Source organism: Castor canadensis, chromosome 6 (assembly GCF_047511655.1).
Source record: "Castor canadensis chromosome 6, mCasCan1.hap1v2, whole genome shotgun sequence".
NCBI classification, from domain to species: Eukaryota; Metazoa; Chordata; class Mammalia; order Rodentia; family Castoridae; genus Castor; species Castor canadensis.
Genome location: NC_133391.1, coordinates 18,199,221 through 18,221,375, shown reverse-complemented (window position 1 = coordinate 18,221,375; position 22,155 = coordinate 18,199,221). Strand labels below are relative to the sequence as shown.

The following is a 22,155-nucleotide window of genomic DNA, read 5'->3' as shown; positions in this document are numbered from 1 at the left end:
AACTTAATGCCACCAAATCACACGCTTGAAATGGATGAAAGTAAACTGTACGTCATGTGTATTTTATCATAATTTATTTTTAAAGGTACTAAGAATTTTCTACAGCCCTACGTTGCCTACTGAGCAATGACATCCAGCTCATACCCAGGCCCTATGTCCCCTCTCCCCCAAATCACACTGCCCTAGAAGCAGGCAGAAGTTGGAGCTCTGCCCAGTGATTTTGCCAGAGGCCAGACAAGGGCATTGTGACTTGCCTTCATGGACATGAGTAATTAAGCCAAATCCTGATGGGGCCAAACTCTATCACTCCATAATCTTAAATTCAAGAAAAGACACAGAATATAGGAATTGCTGGATCCAGGATATATAAATGGTACAACCCAGAGAAGGTCCTGCTGAGCCTCCCACAGCCCTGGGTCTCAACCTCCACCCCCCTCCCTTCCTGGTTGAGCTCATCACTCACTGACTTGGAGCTCCTCCAGCATCCTCACAATAAATCTCCTTCTTCACTTGCTCTACATAGAGATGGCATCCGTGGGCTACAACACAGAACCTTGCTTCTAGTGTAACCCAGTCATTCACTTCCAAGCTTCGTCCATGTGAGCAATGTGATATGCAGGTATCCCTTGTTTTTAAATCTTTGGGGCTTTTGAGATCAGATAGCCACAATTAGGATGCAAAATGGTTGCACAAACTGTTTTTTAAAGAGTTTCAAGACAATTTCCTGCAAGGTTTTCAAATAATTTTGTTAAACTGAATACAAACTGGAGGGCACTTCATTCTCTGAAATTTTTATAAATAATACTCTTTCATTTGTCACTAAAAAGGTTAATTGTCAACTTTTAGACTTGTTTTGTTTTTCAGTTATTTGTTGAATTTTGTTTACTTATTTGGTCATCTGGGCTCTTTATGTCCATAAAGTCCGTACTTAATTTGAAGAATCTTTTCGCAGAGATAATGTGCAGAAAACAGCAGATTGTTTCATGATGACATTACCACACGGTCTGAGAGACCAGAGAACTATGGTTCACTTTATTCAAAACATACGTTTCCTCCAGAACTCCAGCAAAGGGTGACATCTTACTTACAGATAGAGCCTCAGTAACCCATGTTTGAATTCTAAGAATTAGATAACAATTTAGATTCTGTTTTGTCTACTTCCTTAACCTTTCCCTGAATTCATGTGCATCTGTGACCTTTATCACTTATTAAAATGCCAACAGGCAAAGAGGAAATGTTAGACTCCATTTGTAGCAGAAGGGTATTAATACCAGGTGTGTGTGTGTGTGTGTGCACTGTGTGTGCATGTGTCCATGTGTGTGCATGTGTCTCTGTGTGTGTGTCCGTGTGTGCGCAGTCATGTGCACTATGAGGCAAAAGTCAGACAGAATTATTTTAGCTGAAAAGTTGTCCTCATTTCCAAAGCTTTCAGGGAAGGTAGAAATAGTTCATGGAAAGAAAAACTATGAAACCCTGAAGATGGGGAGAAGTGAGGGGAAGGAAACTGGGTACATTGTCTAAATCCGCTCCAAATGATTACCAGGTTTCTTTCCGACCAAACTGTAAAGTCCCTGCCTCATTATCTCAGGCCTCAGTAAAAGCAGCGTACATTACAAGGATTGAAATCTCTTGTGATCATCTCAGAAGATCTGAACATGCTTAAATCTCTCATATTTGGCAAATAAGCATAAAATAGATTCTCAGATTATTTCTTCTGTCTTTGTGTATCTCAACAATATCAAACTATTTACTTCTGGTTTTTTGGCGCTATTAAAATGAACATTAAATTTCACTGATTAATGAAACAAAAAAGTGGCAAGAATAAATGACTAGTTATGGGTATAAGTATTAGACAAATATCCATCCTAATGATCCTGCAAAGTTCAGTTCAAGTTCCACCTGCTGATTGAAGCTCCCCATATATTCCCCACCACCACCCTGTCATCCCAGGCAGGGGAGAATATGACTCTTCTAACTCCTGTGACACTGCTTCTAACCATCTTCATGGCATTTGAAAAGAACTGCTTTACACTGCAGTTATCCAACACCTACCTTAGCTCCGTTATTAAATAATCACTAATTATTAAATAATTTCTGGTATTTGTTCAGTCCTGGTCTTGTAGCATTCCCAACCTTGAGAGCAAAGGTGTCAAACATCTTTATGTCTCCCAAATGTTAAACTACAAATTCTAAAAGGAAGATTTAATCTTTGAGATAAGAATTTACAGATTAATATCTGACATCTCTTTACATGCTATATCCCTAGCCCATCATAAGGACTCATTAAACATTTACCGAATGGATAAATGAATGTACTTATCTTCTATCTCTACAGCTTCAGCATAAAGCACATTACGCCAGGATAGTCACATGGACTTGATTCATGATGGGGACACATTTTCAATTTTATGATTAAAGATCTTTCTCTGAAAAACCTGATATTTTAACCCATTCTTAATTCAAGGTTGAAGATCTGTGGGTGTGTGTTCCTATAAATTAATTAGAGATTTTGATTTTGAAAGCTAATCAGAGACAGTCAATAAAAACAATGTGTTGATTTATTTCGATCTCACACACACAAAAGAAAAACTCTTTGCAAACTAATGCTATAGACATTGACTCAGGCAATAAAAGTTTCATACCGAGTACAAAGATTAGTAAAATAAACTAATTCTCCTTACATGTGTAAATAGACTTCTAAAATAAAACAGACTGTATATTTACTAGATGAAGTCAATCAGGCATCATAATTACTCAGCATTACTGGCCAGACAACCATTCTTTTCATAATACCTTTTAAAATACCAGGAATACTAGGAACAAAATTTTAATGGTAAATATATGACTGTTTCAGTAAAATGCAGTTTCCTAGTTTGTGGTTTCCCTCCACAAACTATAACCAGGAAAATGTCTTAATTATACTTCTTAAAATAATTATTGTTGATTACATAAATGAGAAATTGAAGACCTTTAAAACATCATTTTCATGTTAGTTAACTTTCCTGACCATAATAATCGCAGGTGACTAATTCAAAAAACACAAAATCTGGGAAATACAGAGGAAGTAAAAATGAAAATTAAAATCATCTGTCCATTCAGCATGCAGCATCAAGCATTATTAACATGCCTTCTATTTTCAAAATATTGTCTTCAAAGTTCATAGTCATATATTTTATACTTAAATATAAAATTAAGTATAAGGGATTAAGACATATGCCACACGTCCTAATTTCAAAGTTTGGGTCTGTAATAGTCTGTGTACATTCTCTGAGTTAGCCACACACCATCTGCAAAGAGAACACATGCACAAGGAGAAGGCTTGTTAAACCTAGAATGAAGCCGAGCAGCTGCTCTGAACCCCGGTCCGTCAAAGCCTAGGGTTCAGGATTAAGGGGCTGGTTGTTCCCTGGCTGAGCTCACACCACAGTGCTATTCATGGAATGACTTCTAGGTTTAAAAAACAGCCTGTCTTTCAGTTTAAAACAGATCTATGTTCAACACTTCAGAAACTGTCTGTCAACTTGAACTGGTTTCCAGTTGCACAATATCACACTTCTCACCCTCACACTTGCCTAAGCAACTCAGTGTTCAAGATTCTGTTATTCTCATCCTCCCCACTGAACACACACGCAAATGTCCAAGGGAATTTTACATATCCTTGTCACATTATTGTATCCTGTAGCCAAAACAAAGCTAAGTTCATATGCCTAACTGTAGCAGAAAACACAGGCCATCATTTGGAAAAGTGCTACTTGTAAGACACTAAACATGTAAATTATGCAAAAATAAAAGTTGAATATAACCATTCCATGCTTCAGCTACATATCCTCACTTATCAAATACCCTGTCTAGGGCAAGATTTTAAAAAGTACAATCAGAATAGTATAATAAGTGAAAGAATAAAAAGTATTAAATCAAAACTGTAAACATGGCATGTTTCCCCCACAAGGATCTGTGTCACCAGAGGCTCAAAGCAATAGTACAAATTGGTCATGGAAGTCTCTGAAACTGTGCACCAAAACAAATCTTTCTTCTTTATAAGTTGATTTATCTTGGGTATTTTGTTATAATGATAAGAAGCTGACTAATGCAAAAAACATTAAGACATTATTACCCAAGACCTTAATTAAGCCATTACAAAATTAAATGGGATTATTTCTCAGCAGTTGAAACTTTTCATTCCTGAATTTTAGAAAATTATCTTATAATATGGAATACCTAACTCTGCTACCTACATGCCAATAAAAATCAATGAGATGAAGAATAGAAAGTAGACAGCATGTGGTCCTTTAGAAATTAAATAGCCTTGCCAAAAGCATGAGGCACTTCCTGAAAGCCTCTTAGATGTTTCTTCAATATTATTTGCATATCTCACATACAGCAAAGTTTGGAAATGGTCATGAATAAGGTAATTAATAATTTTAGGTTTAATTATTTGATGTTCCCAAATTTTGAAGAAATACCATATTTTCTAAGCTGCTGTTTTTAAAGCAGAAAAGTGTTATATTTTTATGCATTGATGCAATGATGCCATTATTGGTCAAGTGGATGTCACAGCACCTTCATAGCTTGTCTTGATTATTCCATAAGGATTCTCTTAATCTAGAACCCACTACTTAAGTCCTAGACTAATGTCATGCAGCCATGTTCATGGTATCATGAACACCATTTGGTCAGGGCCGGAAACCTGCATCAGGGCACATCAGCAATGACTTTTACCATCACTGCCCTTTGAAAAAAAACATTCAGAAGCAAGAGCCACGAGGGAGGCAGGGTCAGAGCCAACACCTGATTTGTAAAGCACTACAACGTTATCTGGACCTCAAAGCAGCCCATCTCAAAAAACAAAACCCAATCGAAGCACCAAATTTCTCAAAAGGCCTCATTGGTGAAGACTCTTCTTCAGTTTAGAATCTAGCTGTAAGGTCTTTTCAGATGAATCTCAACAAGACTCAGCTCATTAACAGAAAATGATGTAGTACACAAATACATTCAAAACACCAGCAGCCAACATTGGATATCTATAAGAAATATTTATATAAGTGGATATCCTACATTCATAGCCATTCAAGCCTTTTTTTTTCCCCAAGGCTTAAAGATTATTATGTGTAACCAAAGAAAAGCACACTGGCTGACAATCTTGAGGCAGGGTTTGAGTTCCAGCTTTTGACACCGCTGCCCTGTTTCTCTGTCTCCGTTTCCTGACCTCTGAGATGAGCAGGGCACACTCTACAACTGAAGACCTTGGAGCTCCCTCATTTACCATCTTCAGCCTTCTAGTGCTTGCTTCATAAGATATCTGTATACATACCTTTTCTGAAAAAGACACTACAGAAACATAGCTTTTCATTCGTCTGGGCTTCTTACTCTATTCTCAGTTCTTTTTGCTATGTCATCCACAAATATAACTATTGCTCAGTCACCGAGGGAGTGATAATTACTACAACATCTAATTAACTTACATAAGCACTTATTACAAGTCTTGCAATGCTAAGCACTTCACATATAATTCTCTTCCTCACCACAACCCCATGAGGTAGGAACCATTATTATTCCCAGTTTTAGAACTGAGTAGACTGAGGCACAGATAGATTATGTAAGCTGCCCAAGTTCATAAGGTTTACAAGTGAAAGGGTCTGAATTCAAACTCCAATCCCTCTGTTCCTGGAACCCTTGCTGTTTACTAGCCTTCTAGGACACACCTAGAGGTCAATAGAAGATGGAATGCAGTAGAGTTCAGTGCAAACTGAGCTTGCACTATGAAATTCTCTCTGCAACTGGCAGCTCATGATTTGCAAACCCTGCACAAGCAGTTACCACCCATATCTCTCTCTTCCACACTTTGGTTTCACAAATAAATAATACTGATGGGAAATAAATTAAATCTATCTTCCTTCTCTCTCGGTCATTTGAGGAAGTGCATGAATAACAGGAACTATGGGACCATGAGTGACTTCCACGTCTCAGTGCTGAGTAGGCAGCACTTGGTTATAATAAGGCTCGAAGTCACAGTCCAGAGACACTTCGTGTTAAGTCAGGAGCCTCAAAACCTAACAGCTTAAAACAGTGACCAGCCAAACATGGGAACTGCAGTTCCCTCAACCTCAAATGTCCAAAGCTGGGGGACCTTACCATCAAGTAACCAAAAAACACCTGTGCGTCAAAATGTCAGTGTGCAATTAATTAAACTGTGCACTGGCATGCACAGTAAGGACGGAAAATAACAGCAATCAAAAAAGTCCTATTTAACTATTTAGCAGGTTTTTTTAATGTATGTACACGTATGTATTTCCCTAATTCATAAACCAACCAAAATCTCTCAAGAACCCACACTTGGCTAAGTTCCAAAAGAACTTCAGCATTTCAATGGGCCAAGGCCACTAAAGGGGAGAACTAGCAGGTCTGGGTCCCACAGCTCTCCCTAGGCTGCGCACGAGACGGGGCAAGCCCTCCTTTGGCAAGGCCAGAAGGAAATTACTTCAGCTAAGGGGAGCCGGTGAGCTCCTCCCGAAGACAAAGCCACACTTGGGCTCTCCACATCCCCTGAGTTTCATGTCTAAGGCCGAGGACTTCCACGGACCGCTCTTTCAAAGCTGGCACTGGCAGAGGAGAGGCTGAGAGCGGGAGTGAGAAAGATGGGGAGAGGAGGCGACTTGTTTTCCCAAGAGAGAAAATAAACACATTTTAGTCAAAACACCCACGGAGAAGCCAGTGAACGCCTCTTGGCTGGGCCAGCCATGGGCTTTTGAATCACTTCCTCCTTTTCTGCGGTGTCTGTGAGCTTGAGATCACAAACTCGCCGAGAAAGCCTCGCCTCTGGCAGCTTCCTGCGAGCGCGCGGGCGGGGAGCGCAGACCCGGAGGTCACCTGGGACAGGGACGCGGGGCGCAGACCCGGAGGTCATCTGGGACAGGGACGCGGGGCGCAGTCCCGGGACGCAGACCCGCGGTCACCAGGGGCGGGAACGCGGGGCGCAGACCCGGGGGTCACCTGGGACAGGAACGCAGGGCACAGTCCCGAGACGCAGACCCGCGGGTCACCAGGGGAGGGCACGCGGGACACAGTCCCGGGCGCAGACCCGCGGGTCACCGGGGGCAGGAACTCGGAGCGCAGACCCGTGGGTCGGATCACCTGGAGCGGGAACGCGGGGCGCAGACCCGCGGGTCGGATCAGATGGGGCGGGAACGCGGGGCGCAATCCCGGGGCGCAGACCCGCGGACCCCGCCACCTCGGGCAGACCTGAGGCGCTGCCCCGAAGGCTCAGCCACCTGGGGCGGGAGTAGGGAGGGCGGCGCAGCTTACCCCAGGGTGCTGATGAAGCCGTTCACCGAGCCCTCCGCGTACAGGGACACGATGTCCCCTATATAGAGGAAGCTGGACATTTTATCAGACATGCTGCTTCATGTTCCGCAGTGGACGCCTCCTTCCTCTCCGCCGCCGACGCGGAACGGCGTGCGGCCCGGGGCTTCCGCGCCAGGAGCAGCGGGACCAGGGCGGCTCGGAGGACACCGCGGCTGGCACAGCCTGGACGCCGCGAGGAGCCGCACTGCCGCCGCCCGCAGGGTTCCTGTTCGCTCCGAAGTTTTCTCAACACCTTCGCTCCTCCTCCTCCCGCCCGCCGCGGCAGTCACAGGGTCCCTCGGGAGCAAGCTGGAGGTTGCGGAGCCCCTCGGTCCCTCCGGGGGAAATTTTCGGACCAGGTGGTGATGCCCCGGAGAAAAGGAGACCAGAGAGTTAGCCAATCAGGCAGCGGCGGCCGGAGGCGGAGCCGGGCCTGGGCAAGGCGAATCAGGGAAACCCGGCCAGTGGAGAAGCCGCGCTGGAAGGCACGCCCCCGCGTGGGGGCGGAGCTTAGCTGGGGCGGGGCGAAACGGTCCAGACCACTGGGGAAGCCGCGCCCCGCCCCCCACCGTGGGGTCGGAGCTGGGCCGGGGCGGGGCGACTCAGGGAGGCCGGGTCTTTGGCTAGGCCGCTCTGGAAGACACACCCCCGAAAGGGGGCGGAGCTGAGCTGGGGACGCGGTCGACTCGGCCGGGCCAATCGGGAGGCAACTACAGAGTAGACGCCCCCGCGTGGGGGCGGAGCTGGTTGGTGCTTTAGACCCGGGCGGGAGGGGTAGAGGCAGGACCAGGAACGCAGCTGCCTCAGCCTGGGCGGGTGAAGGAGTCGGAAGGGAGCTGGGAGGACGGGCACTGGCGACGCGAGGGCGAGGGCACTGGGGAGGGAACCGGCGAGAGGAAGAGCGAGGAAAACACGTTTCTTGTTTTGTTTCGTTTTGTGTTCCCCAAGTACTTGGGTTAGCGAGTCTTGAGCTGCCCGCAGATGTCCCGGTGCACGGGGTGCATGGGGCGCGTGGCCGGCTGGCAGTTCTTGTATCCGCGCTGTGAAGACTCCCCTAGGCCTCCACCCTGGGGAGCCCACTGGCAATCCTCGCTGGCTTGCATTTAAAGCATTTCATTTACTTTGCATTTAAGGCATGAATCTTAAAGTTCCACGGGTTACGAAGGAACTGGAGGCGCAGGCCACGTTTGCAAGCCTCTGTTCCTTTTTGCAGTCCTCTCCTTAGAACAGTTTTAACAACCTTTTACCCTCCTCTTCTGGAAGCCTCAGAGCAGGCAAACTGTGTCTGGTGGTTATGACACTAGCCACTCAATCATAAATTACTACATAAGTAATCCCCACAGAGCAAGGCTTGCAGAAAAACAGAGGGCTGCAAAGGGATGGGTGCCAAATTGTGCAACTGACCAAAACTGAACTTAGAGTTCAAAGATGGTTTGGGTTGAAATTTATAATCACATAATAGGATATGAGAGAAAAACAACCTTAAGGTCCAAATGTTTGTATCTAGAAAGCCTTTGAGATAGCAAAGAGTAGATACTGAAGCCAAGAAAGGCTGGTAGGAAGCCTGTATGTGTAAATACACTGGACCTGGTCATGGACTTACAAAATAGCCTGCAGATCTTCCTCTGCTCTCCTTCCTCTCCTCTCCTCCCAACCCTCCCCTCCCCGCTCCTCTTCCCCCTTCCCTCCCTGTACATACTGGAAACACTATGAGAATGTATCAGTATCTAATTTATGTTTTATCCCCCCATAAGGTTTAGCAGTGCCCACTTAGGATTTCAATAAATACTTGATAGATAAATGAAATAACTAATGTAGAATTTTTTTACTGCTTAAATATTTCTAATGATGACAGCCATAGACGTTGTGAACATCAGTTTTATCAAATAACAGAGTCTCCTGTGCTGAGACCATGAGTCACTCCAGCAAGAGCCCCAGTCATCATATCCTAAAAACAAATCTGTATGGAGAGGCAATAAACAGCAGAGAATAGTTGAAATGTTTGCTCCCAAAGGATTGAATATATTAAAAATAAGGTTTCCAGTAAAGAGATCTTCCATCAGGATATATTCAGTGTTCACTTGAATATCATCAGATCAATAGAAGTGAAAGAATTTGCAAGCTGTTCTCTGTCAACTGAGTGTTTTATGAATTGCTTTACTCTCTTTCCTGCCTCCTAATGTATAAACCTTTTAAGATATAGCTGGTTTATTGAACAGTCTACTTCATAAGACACAAATAAAATACAGGTTTTTAAATCATTCCCTTTCAACAATTCTCTTTTATTATATCTACAAATTCTGTTCCTTAGTAGTTTGAGCCTTTGAATTTTGAGTATATTTGATTATTCAAATATGCACTCATGTACATACACACATCCCGGGGCAGTACAGTTTAAAACACTGGTCTCATCTCCTCCAGACCTCTTCAGATCAATGAGTCAGCCATGAGGAAGGGATATAGTCTTCTCCTTTACTACTGTCCATATGTCTCCTCACTTCAACCCCTTGGGTGTTGGGATGGGGAAGTAGAATAAAGATGGAAAGAGCAAACAATCTGAACTGGGCACGTGTTTCAGTCTTCTCTTGAGTCTCATTGTCCATCTGCCAACCTGACTGGTTGCAGAGGTGTTCTTGTCATATGGGCATCAAATGTCAACTTTCTGTTGGGCATATCAGTAAGGTTTCCAGTAGCCCTGAAGGCCCCTGCAGTGTACAATTCTTTGAAATAGATGAGCTGGCACCTGCCTGACTACCTCCAGGCCCTCTCAGATCTACCCATGATGCCCCCCAGGCAGACCATCCTTAAGTGGAGTTCAAGTAAATTGGACCTCATTTTCATTATGGGTGATTCATGGTGGTGCTGCAACCTGTACACAGCACCTGTGCCTAGAAGATCCTCATGTTTGTTGTGGTGTTTTGCTGGTATCATTCTGACATTCTTGGTCACTTTTTAACAAAATGCTCTGCATTTTCATTTTGCACTGGACCCTGCAAATTATATAACCAGTCCTGGATTCAGGCACACCAAAGAGAGGGCATGTAAACTGCTCCATAGATCCTCCTTATTCCATGAATCAATCTTTTCTTTCTTTCTTTCTTCCTTTCTTTTCTTCTTCTTCTTCTTCTTCTTCTTCTTCTTCTTCTTCTTCTTCTTCTTCTTCTTCTTCTTCTTCTTCTTCTTCTCCTTCTCCTCCTCCTCCTCCTCCTCCTCCTCCACCTCCTCCTCCTTCTTCTTCTCCTTCTCCTTCTTCTTTCTCTCTCTCTCCTCTCTCTCTCTCTCTCTCTCTCTCTCTCTCTCTCTCTCTCTCTCTCTCTCTCTCTCTCTCTCTCTCTCTCCTCCCTCTCTCTCTCCTCTCACCAATTCCTTTTTCCTATCTCTGACATACCAAGTTACTTTTGATTAGGACATCAGTGCCAGGCTCTTCCCCTTGCAGACATTACCATTTAATAAGTTCCTCCATGGAAATAAGAGAAAGCTCTACCACCCTTCACTAGGTCGGAAATGAACAACTCAGGCTGGATGTGTGGCCCAGTGGTACAGTGCTTGTCTAGATGCATGAGGTAAGACCCTGGGTTTGATCCCCGGTACAGCACAAATTTTAAAAGGACAGATTCGCAGTGATTAATTTGTATTCAACATGATGAGTTCTGAGGATTTGTTCACTAATAAACATGAAGTAGTGATTTATACTTTCTGTGAAATTTCAGACTAAAAAGAATGTGCCCTTAGACCTCTGGGTCCACGCTGAAAGCAGAAAGGTGGATGTCATGGGGAAAATGCAACCATCCTCATCACTATCATCCCAACACACCTGTGAGGTAGATCCTGTGGTCACCACCCACATAGTCACCCACCTTCCCCACATTGGGTAAGAGCCTGAACAGGGTTACTCTAAGCATGGGTACCAATGTCTAAATCCTCTCACGATTTAGTATGCATAAGAGCCACCTGAAGAGCTTATTAAAGCACAAATCTCTAGGCTCTGTCCCCTGAGATTCCGATTAGCAGGTCTGGGGTGGGATTGACCATCATTCCTGACCAGGTGGTTTGTATGTGGGCAGGGACCGGGGGAGATGGAGCTCAAGCAAACCTTGGCTGGTAGGAAGGACTTGCTAAGAAAATGATTTGATTTTTACCTCAAACTTACAGAAATATTATAAAAAAGAATACATAGCTTTGCCCCAAATTCAGCAATTTTACAGTTTGCCATATTTGTTTTATGGCTGTCATTCTTTAACACACATAGAAATTTATTTTCAGAACAATTTGGGGGTAAGTGGCATACATTGTGCCCACTTGCCTTTAATATTTCTTGTTTACAGTATCAAAGAACAAAGCTGGTTTCTTAGATAGCCAAAGCACAGATGTCCACTTCAGGAACTCTAACACTGATACGAACCTTAATCAGTTGCCAGCATTCCGATGCCCCAATTATCCCAATAGCTTTTTTTCTACATCAGTTTTCGCCTCCAGGGTGGAGTCCTGTGCAGGATCTTAGACAGCATTCGGTAGTCATGTCTCTTTAGTTTCTTTCATCTTGTAAACAATTCCTCAGGTGTATCTTGTCTTTAATCATATTGTCAGTTTTGGTGAACACAGGCCATTCATCTTTAGGCTATCCCTCAGTTTGGTTGTCTTTGTGTTTCTTCATAATTGGATTAGGTTAAATGTATCCAGCCAGAATAGTGCACAGAAGAAGATGTGATCATCCCAGGAAACCCTGGCCTCAGGGATCCTATGTCCATCTGCCCCTCACTGATGTTAATTTTGATCACTTTTGGAGTGTTGTCTGGTGCATAGGAGTTTAAGAACAATCCAGAATCAGATCTCTCATGAAGATGTGGCTCATAAGGAACCAATTTCAACTGGGGAAAATTCTGGAAATGAAGGCCAATCACAGGGCACCAACAAGTCTGATTTTCCTGCCAAAAATGCTGTCAAACTCATCTCCCGACCCTTAACCTCTCTGTTTCCAAAGCCAGAGTTTGACATCAATCTACTGATTTCCTATCTGCAGAGGCCAAATACCAAGAATCCCAAGTGGAACATTTGAACTCTTCTCATTAGAGTAGCTGTGAGTCAAACATCACCACGCATACACACACACATACTCACACACAGACACACACATACACACTCACACAGGCACACCATGCACACACATGCACACACAGGCACACACTCTCACACACAGGAGCATTCCTCTCTCCTGCATGGGGGTGGGGTTTGGTGGCATGTGCGACTCAACACAGCAGCAGCTCACAAATTTGAGCCCAGCCTGAGCTACCTAGTGGGACCCTGTCTCAAAAACAAACAAAAAAATGGAAAAGTAGATTTTATTTGCATCTTGGTCTTATTTGTTGTATCGTGACACCTTTGGTGAAACTCCCCATCCAGTGCCCTATGAAAATATTCTTCCAACCTCTTTGCTAGTGTCTCAGCAGCTAAAAATACTTGCTGCAGAATCACTGGTGATTTCTTCTCACCCTGGCATCACAATTTGACAAAGCTTTGCAAATGGAAAAGAAGAAGAATGTTATAATTTGAAGTATTGTATTAAGAACTAATACAATTTCTCAATTTGTAGGGTTGGCAGAGTGGCTCAAGTGGTAGAGTGACTGCCTAGCAAGCATGAGGCCCTGAGTTCAAACCCCAGTACCACCAAAAAAAATAATGATTTGGCAGGCACCGGTGGCTCACGCCTATAATCCTAGCTACACAAGAGTCAGAGATCAGGAGGATCACGGTTCAAAGCCAGCCTGGGAAAATAGTTCAAGAGACCCTATCTCAAAAAAAAAAAAATCACAAAAAAGGGCTGGTGGAGTGGCTCAAGGTGTAGGTCCTGAGTTCAAATCCCAGTACCACACAGACACACACACACAAAGTGGGTACTTATCTAACATGGCCCTTGTGTTGTTCAAATTAGAAAATACTCTTACAGGGCTTGGCTTGGAACCTGGCATGAAGTAAGTGCTCAATAAATGTTACTTTGTGATTATCACTGTCTGAGAAAATGGCAATAAGAAAACCACGCATCAGAGATGGTGCAGCCAGTGAAAGAAGCCACTAGTGATGGAGCCAGTGCTGGAACTGAGACTGTCAGTGGCATTTCCATTTCCACATCCATCAGACCCTTCTATAAACTGTCATGAACGCTCCGTAATGTTGACATTTTGGTCTCCTTGAGGGATATTTGAATTTTTTAAATACATGTAGAATAACTTTTTTGAAAGGGAACATTTCAGATTTCAGACATTTCAGACATAATAGAAGAAAACAAATTGTAAGATCAAAAAAAAAAAAAGTGGCAATATTTCCAGCCTGGTGCTGCAAACCACCCACAATGTCATATGAGAACCATGCTTTCCAAAGCTGGCAGCTTTTTCTATCTTCATAGAAGGAAGCAGAGAAAACTGACACCTAACGCCAGAGAACAAGTCAAAAGTTAAGAGGATTCTGCAAAGATCGCTGGATTTCTGGACTGTTTTTGAACGCTTAGTTCGGGAATCTTAACCCCATCTTAATAAATGGAAAGACACTCTCCACCGACTGGTAAATGACGACAGGGAATGGAAGGTTTGAGGGTTTGAGAGCAGGAGATGGCCTGTGAGGAGGAAACTGCGGTGCATAGTGACTTCCATGCTCCAGCCTCTGTGCCTGTATTCCCCATGCCCTACAGTTGACAAAACTTAGAGAAGTTAAAGAGCCACACAAGGCCACCCAGCTAATAAGATGGGGGAGAAAAGAAAAAGTGGCATGATGACTCAGAAGGGAAAAAAAAGGCAAAAATAAGGAGAATAAAACCAGGGTGACTTCTCAGGCCTTTTTCTCATTTCCCCAGTTACCTTGGTTTCCTCTCTTTACCTCAGAGGTCTAAAGTACAGCACTGGTCTTTTCGTGTGTGTTATTTTAGACATATTACCTGAGGAAAGCATAACTTTGCTTAAGGCAAAAAAATCTGACCATACTTCTCCTTATCTCCCCTCCCACCCAGTGCAGTGACCAACCAGGGTAATCAACTAGCCCTGGGTCCCAGCCCTAACATGTCCATTTCAGGATCTGTACAGGAAAAGCTGGGGAAATGGCTGGCATCTAACCTGATGTTCTGCCTTCAAGTCACTTGGAAGCAGATGGCCCAGAATCATAGGGAGCCCAGAAAATACCAAAGGACCGCATGGAGCAAGCTAATGGTGTTTATTTAAATGCTGAGCACATTAAAACCTCCAGAGGAGTACACAGGAAGCCCGAGCCTGTCTCTTGTTTCCTGGAAACAAAATCTTCATTTAACTAGCGTCAGAGCCAATGCCTGGAGGTGAGGAAGCTGTTTGGTACTGGGTATTTGTATCTAAAGAACTGATTATTTGTAAGCACTCAATAGAGGATAAAGGAAGAATCAAAATCAATATGAAACATAAGATTGTTCAGAAGCAGTGATCAGGTGCTGTGTTTATTTCCTTATGAAGAGAGTATGAGTCTGCATATCTTCAGAATAACTTCAGGTGAACGTGTTAAGTCACACACACATAATAAAAATAAGGCAATTGGATATTCAACACCCTTTGAATAGAGATTTCTTAGTTTATAAATACATATGTACTAATATAAAACATAAAGCAAAATATCAAGTAAGGTTTATGTCAAAACTCAAAATTTAAAAGAAAATAAAATGGGAAAACTATTTGCAACAAATTTTACAGACAAAAGTTGACCATAGCCAAAAAATAAAAATAATATGATCATGTGATATTTCTCATTTATCAAATCAGGGAAAAAATTTAATTATTACCTGGAAATGTGTGCATACTTGTAATCCCAGTGTTCAGGAGACTAGCCAGAAGGATAGCAAGTTCTAGGCCAGGCTGGGCTACATAGCAAGATCCTGTTTCAGGAAAAAAATCAAAATATTATTACTAATGCTGGCAATCAAATAGTCAATCTAATACAACTACTTTAAATGGTAATACAGAAATATAGAACATAGCCTAAGGAAAAAAAATCTTATATATAAAAAATTTATAATTATGTATATCCAAGTAATAATAAATGGTAAACATGGGTAATGAAGTAAATATTGAACAGCAGATCAGTGAAAACAACCTTTCTAGCTGATGTGGAAAATAGTCAATGATTCTTATTCAGAATATGTAGTAATATATAACATGATTTATTTATATGATGATTTAAAAAAACAAGATAAAAGTATATTTTGTAAAGTTACTATAATGTAGGGGAAAAGACAATAGCAAGGAAAAAGACTTTCATGATAAGACTATGGGTAATTTTTCTGCTTTTTATTAAAGAGTATTACTTTTAAATAAAAAAATATAGATATACAGCAATAAATGTCATTTTGTTACTGTCTAGGCTGTGGGTTCTTTTTCTCCACTGGATAAAGAATTAAGAGGCAGGAAAAGTGAGAGAGTTTAACAAAGTTTTATTGGGAAACAGAAAATGAAAGGTCTTTACTGGGGAGACAATGAAAGTGCAGGTGAAGATCAAGGGCTGGGGCCTGGAAATCCGTAGTCCATTGACGTCCTTGGGGATTTTCCTATTGAGAGATTCTCTCTCCCTCCCCCAGATGGTGTGGAATATACTCATTTCAATTTGCTGGGCTTTTGTCACCGTCTGTCCACATGATCTTTCCCTGTCCCTGCTGGGATCCCCCACCTGTGAGCACTGCAGGGCAATGCAGGGGTCCTCCCAGTCCCAGGGCCTGCTGGGAAGAAGCTTCCATCACCAGCACCATGTCGGCCACATGGAATCCACATCTTTCCCTATCTGCCTGTATTCCACTATCTAGCCCTCAATGTGCTTTTAGGAGGAAATTTAAGGAGAAATTGTGTGAAGGCTCTTCAAGCAAAGTCTACCAAGGACCCAGTAGAGGGAAGGCAGAGGGTGTGAGGCAGGCTAAAGATAGGGAAAGATGCCACGGGGCTACTCAAATCCCAAGTAACTTATTCTCAGTACATCTCATGTAAACTCATTATCTCAGTCCAGTGCAATCCTTTGCAGTTGTAAATTGTAAGACAAGAGGCCTTGCGGTGACTCCACCCTCCATTATCTCTTAGGTTAAAAAACATGACTATTGATCACACATGTATATTATTAAAATACCTAAGAGCTAGTTTAAGTGCATGTGCGGAGTAACTGTCAATCACGCTAGCCAACCCACCTGAACCACTCAAATCTTTCCCCACCCACAGGTTATCCTGGGTTTAAAACACCTTGAAACAGAGAGCCTGCCTTCTTTTTTTCCTGCTTCTACCTCCCACCTGAACTACCTGGCCAGATGGGCCACGGTTGCTTTTTTAAATGGCTTCCCTTACCTCTAATAAACTGTTACTGCCCTTACTACATCCACGTGTTCTGCCTGGATTCTTCCATGCTGGATACAAAGAATTGGGGGCTTTTCTAATCAGATACTACAGAAGCCAACAAGAAGCAGAAGACTACTCATTAGGTCCAACTGTGTGGGGGGGACAGCATACCAGAAATTATCTGTTTGTTTTTTTCTTTTCCTGGTAATGCATGTTTTTTAAGAAACTGTATATCACATTCTTTACAGCCAAACATAAGCAGAGCATACACAGCTCCATGTGCTTCTCTTGGGCCAGTATCTCCTGGCACATTTCAATATATTTCAATGGGAAAAAGTAAATGTGGAAATTCAAGATGCCTGTAGAATTAGAGTCTAACCTTCTTGCAGGAGCAGAGTTGAGATTGGAAGGCAGCTCTCCCTGACAACCTTATCAGTGTTTGGGGTCTGCTTACTTCTGGGTACCATGTTCTGGGAAAGTGTTGCAACTAAACTTGTTACCATTTTTGCTTTAATTATAGGCATCAGGCTAAGAAAGGATTTGGCCTCACTCACCATTACAATCTCTGCTTATCAAACTGGAGCTGGAATTGTATTAAATAAGCCTAGCAATTAATGACACAGAAATATTGACAGAGCGATAAACTGCTGAACTCTTTTCAATAAGAACTATCTACAGATAACCAAATACAAGGGCTTAAACTCAGCAACCCAAACTCTCTCAAGTCTTTCCATCTACTCCCAAGACTGAGGCAGGCAAGAATTAGGGACAGTTCAGGATTCTTAGACCATCTATGACTTAATATTGTACTTCAGGCTGAACATTCTTCTCTTTCTTTGAGCCTTCTTTTCAATTGAAAATGTGTGTAGGTTGTTCACACCCTAGCTCAGGAACAACTCAAACCACCCTCAATTGGCCCACTCATTTGTTATCGTGGTTAGAAATCACCAGGTTCTTCCCTTCTCATAGGTTAGTGTGAGTCTTAAAAGCATCTGAAAAGAGAAAAACTTTCTGGGCTTCCAGCTCCCGCCTGATCTCACCATGCCCCTTTGTAACTCCCCTCCCTAACTTCTACCCATGTGTCTACTCCATTGCACCCACGTGTCCATGGATTCTTCTACATGGGACACAAAGAATTTGGAAATCTGCTGATGGCAGACTGCACCAGTGCCATTAACAAGACTACTGTAAGACTTGTGCAAATCTAGCACCATACCTTTTCCTGTTGAAGTGGATTTACACTAGAGAAAACTCCAGATTTTCCTTAAGCAGTGCTCTCTTCACTCTGCTGCACGTGGACGTTCCTTTCTCAGATATCAGGACAACTCAGGGTTGTCTGTAAACAAGATGTCAGGACACCAGGTTTTGGATGCATGCTCACTTCCTGGTTGACTGTTTAAGAGTCTGTCTTTGTTCTCTAAAATTCTGTCAGAATGTGTCAGTGGCCATGTGTAGAAGGAAAGAAAGGGCAGGCAGGTGGTGTGCATCAGGAAAACCTGCTAACAGTCTCTGTTCTGTTTGCTTCTTACAAGCATGGTGTTCTCCATCCATGTCACCCAAAATGCCACCTCCTAGAGTCCTTCCATAATCGCCTATGTCTCTGACACATAGAATTCTTGATGCACCCCATTTCCAAAACACACAGGCGAACACATATCTACGTGAAGTTCTACCCTCTTGGTTTTCTGGCAACTATATTACAAATCTATGTTTACTTTGCTTCATATTCTTAGAGTTTAAAATTCTTTGTTTTTAGTCATTAGTATTTTCTTCTAATGGTATTTAGCTAGCTTTTTTCTTCCTTTACTGATATTCTTTCCATCAGCCTATTCTTAAACAAAAGATGGAACATGGGACAAGAGATCTCCCTCTGTGTACATTCTGCCCTCACTCCTTCCTCAACACATCCAGTGACCCAAACTGCATCAGCCACAAGCCCCACTCACGCTCATTTCTGGTATGGCTTTTGTCAGTCAACTTGCACCACACGCATCACACTCCACTTCAAATATCCACCCATTTCTTCCTCCAGATGAACAGAATTGTCAGCTATTACTTTTTCCAAAATTCAGACTCCCTGTTTTTGTTTTTGTTTATATTTTTGATCCATAATGAATGAACTTGTAGCAATTTACAGATAGGATTTGGAAACTAAACTAATGTCATCCACCTTACAGTGCCCTTATAAAGCAAGCAACATAAATGCCTTAAGTGATTTAAAACATAGCAGATTGCTCAAAGTGAGCAGTATACACTGCGGTCGTTGTTCTCATTCAGCAGACATTTTTTGAGAACCTGTGATGTACTGAGCACTCTGCTAAGTGATATTGACACAAGAGTGAAAAAATGCTTCTGTCTACAAGGAATTGGGTCTAATGATACCCTAGAAAACACCAGCCATTTCGTAAGCCTTGTAAGATTAAGTATTAAGAAAAAGAAAAGCTAAAATTGATTATTTCATGAGTTATACACTTGATTTGCATCTTTCTGGAAGATTGAATTCTAAAATCAGAACTAAGGTGAAGTTAGATATACTTTTTTAAGTTACCTGGTATGCATTAGAATTACATCAAGAACACTCAGATATCCCCACTCTCAGACCTCGTGCCACTGAAACAGAGAAGAGCAAAGGAATGGCTGTCTTCTCATGCTCCTTCAGGAGCGAGGCCAAGTGACAGGCAAAATCTTCAGGACTACCAAAGTTGTTATTTTCTGAACACAACATCAAACTTTAAACTAAACCTGACTGTATTAAAACTTCAGAATAAAAATCAAGCCTCTGAATTTCTTGAGCAATCAACTTAGTGTAAGAGCAGTAGGATAGCCACATCTGTCCTCAAAAACATATAAACTATATACATATAAACTACTGTTTAGTACACTTTCTGGAACCATGACAAAATATCTGATTCTAGGTGCTTCATAAAGAAAAGAGAGCACTGGGTGCTGGTGGCTCACTCCTGTAATCCCAGCCACTCAAGAGGCAGAGATCAGGAGGATCACGGTTCAAAGCCAGCCTGGGCAAATAGTTTTTGAGACCCTATCTTGAAAAAACCCATCACAAAAAAGGGCTAGTGGAGTGGTTCAAGGTGTAGCCCTTCAGTTCAAACACCAATACTGCAAATATACATATATGTGTATATATATATATATATATATATATATATATATATATATGCGCATACCTAGGAATAAACTTTACAAAGTAGGTGAAAGACTGCTACAGAGAAAATTATAAAACATTAAAGAAAAAAATTGAATAAGACACTGTAAGATGGAAGGATCCCCACGTTAATACTGTGAAAATGGCTATACTACCAAAAGCAGTCTACTGGTTCAATGCACTACCAATTCCAATCCCCACACCACTCTTCACAGAAATAGAAAAATTCTTCATAAAATATATGGAAGCATAAAAGACTACAAATAGCAAAAGCAATCCTGAGCAAAAAGAGCAAGGCTGGAGGTATCACAATACCTGACTTCAAATTATACACAGAGCCATAGTAACAAAAACAGCATGGTACCAGCACAAAATCAGACATGAAGGCCAGTAGAACAGAATAAAAGATCCAAAAATAAGCACATACAGCTGCAGACATCTGATTTTGTCTGACAAAGGTACCAAAAACATGCATTGGAGAAAAGACGGCTCTTCAACAAATGGTGTCGGGAAAACTGGAAAGACACATTCAGAAGACTGGAACTGTCTCTCACCCTGTGTAAAATCGGCTCAAAATTATCCAAGAGCTTAATGCATGGCCTGAGCTGAAACTATCACAGGACAGTAGGTGCAGAAATACGCCTGGGAAGTGACTTTCTGAATAGGACTCCAATAGCTCAGGAAAAGGGATAAGAAACTACACGTGCAATTGCATCAAATTAAAAAGCTTCTGACAGCAAAGGAAACAATTACCAGAAGGAGAAGACAATCCTAGGATGGGAAAAACTCTTTGCTAACAATTCATCAGACACAGGATTAATATCCAGAATTAAAACAAAAAAACACCAACAGAACAAATAATCCAATTAATAGATGGGCAAGTGAATTGAACAGTTCTCAAAAGAAGTACAAACGGCTACCAAATGCCTTAAAAATATTCACCATCCTTAGCCATAAAGGAAATGCAAATCAAAACCATGAGTTTCCATCTCATACCAATCAGAATGGCTGTCATCGAGAAAACTACCAATAACAAATGCTGGTGAGGTTGTATGGAGGGGAAGGAACCCCAGACACCATTGTTTGGGAATGTAAATTAGTGCAGACACTATAGAAATCAGTATGGATATTTCTCAAAAAAGTAAAAATAGGACTCCTATATGATCCTGTACAAGATGTCTGTGCCTGTGTCCCAAGGAATGTAAAACATAACACAACAGACACACCCGTACACCCATGTTTAGTGCAGCACTGTTTACAATAGCCGCACTGTGGAATCTGCCTAGGTGCCCATCAACTGAAGAATGGATACATGAAATGTGTTATGCATACAGAAGTAGTATCACTCAGCCATAAAGAAGAATGAAATTATGACATTTGCAGTAAATGGAAGGAACTGGAGATTATCACATTAGGTGACACAAACCAGATTCATAAAGGAAAATACCATATTTTCTCTCGGTGAAATATTGACCTTAAAAAAATGACATGAAACTGGGGATGGGTAGCTCGTGCCTATAATCCTGGCTACTCAGGAAGCAGAGACCAGGAAGATTGTGGCTCAAAGCCAACCCGGGGCAAATAGTTCACAAGATCTGATCTCAAAAATGTCCAATACAAAACAGGGCTGGCAGAGTGGTTCAAGTGGTAGAGCACCTGCCTAGCAAGCTTAATGCTCTGAGTTCAAACACTGTCCCCCCCAAACTGATATAAATGTAAAGGAAAAATATGTCTTTTTGGGGGGTAACTAGTGGGAGGGAGAAGGCAAAGAAAAGGGTGATGGTGGGATAAACATGATTGAAGTGTTTTATATGAATGTATGAAAACAGAATAATGAGACCCATTGAACTTGTTTCTAAAGGAGTCTGGGGGGCAGTGAAAAGTAAGAGAGGGAGTAAGTGAGTTTGCTCAAAAGTACTTACATGCATGGGTAGACATATCACAGTGAGTTCCCTCCGTACAATTAATATGTGGTCATTGGTCATAAGGGGAAAAAGAAGCATATTAAGATGCTTGATATCATACTACATTAGGTAATTGCAAATTTAGATCACAAATTTGCACTAGAGAATTGAAAATTAACCGAAGTATTTATTTATTTGATTCACCATCTGTAGTGGTGTAGATAGCACTAGACACCTATTGAAATGGCAAAATTCAAAACAGCAGCAACTCTAAATGCCGTTGGGGATGTGGGGCAACAATTCTTGTTCAGTGCTGGTGGGAGTGCAAAATGTGCAGCCACAATTGTGTGTCTGGTTTTTCGATGGTTCGTGCTTGGGGTCTTGCACTTGCTAGGCAAGTGCTCTACCACTTAAGTCACAGCCCCAA

At 42.1% G+C, this 22,155-nt stretch overlaps 2 protein-coding genes across 10 annotated transcripts in view; both read right to left on the bottom strand.

Annotated features, from left to right (window-relative positions):
* The window catches only part of LOC109687063 (inositol 1,4,5-trisphosphate-gated calcium channel ITPR2-like), a 147,639-nt gene extending 139,891 nt beyond the window's left edge, over positions 1 to 7,748 (bottom strand). For both annotated transcript variants that reach the window (XM_074075824.1, XM_074075823.1), the window contains exon 1: positions 7,303 to 7,748. In XM_074075824.1, coding sequence (XP_073931925.1) covers positions 7,303 to 7,394 — 92 coding nt within the window. In that variant the 5' untranslated portion in view covers positions 7,395 to 7,748. The remainder of the gene's footprint in view (positions 1 to 7,302) is intronic.
* Positions 1 to 22,155, bottom strand: part of Itpr2 (inositol 1,4,5-trisphosphate receptor type 2) — an 842,075-nt gene that overhangs the window by 380,170 nt on the left and 439,750 nt on the right. The window lies entirely within an intron of this gene.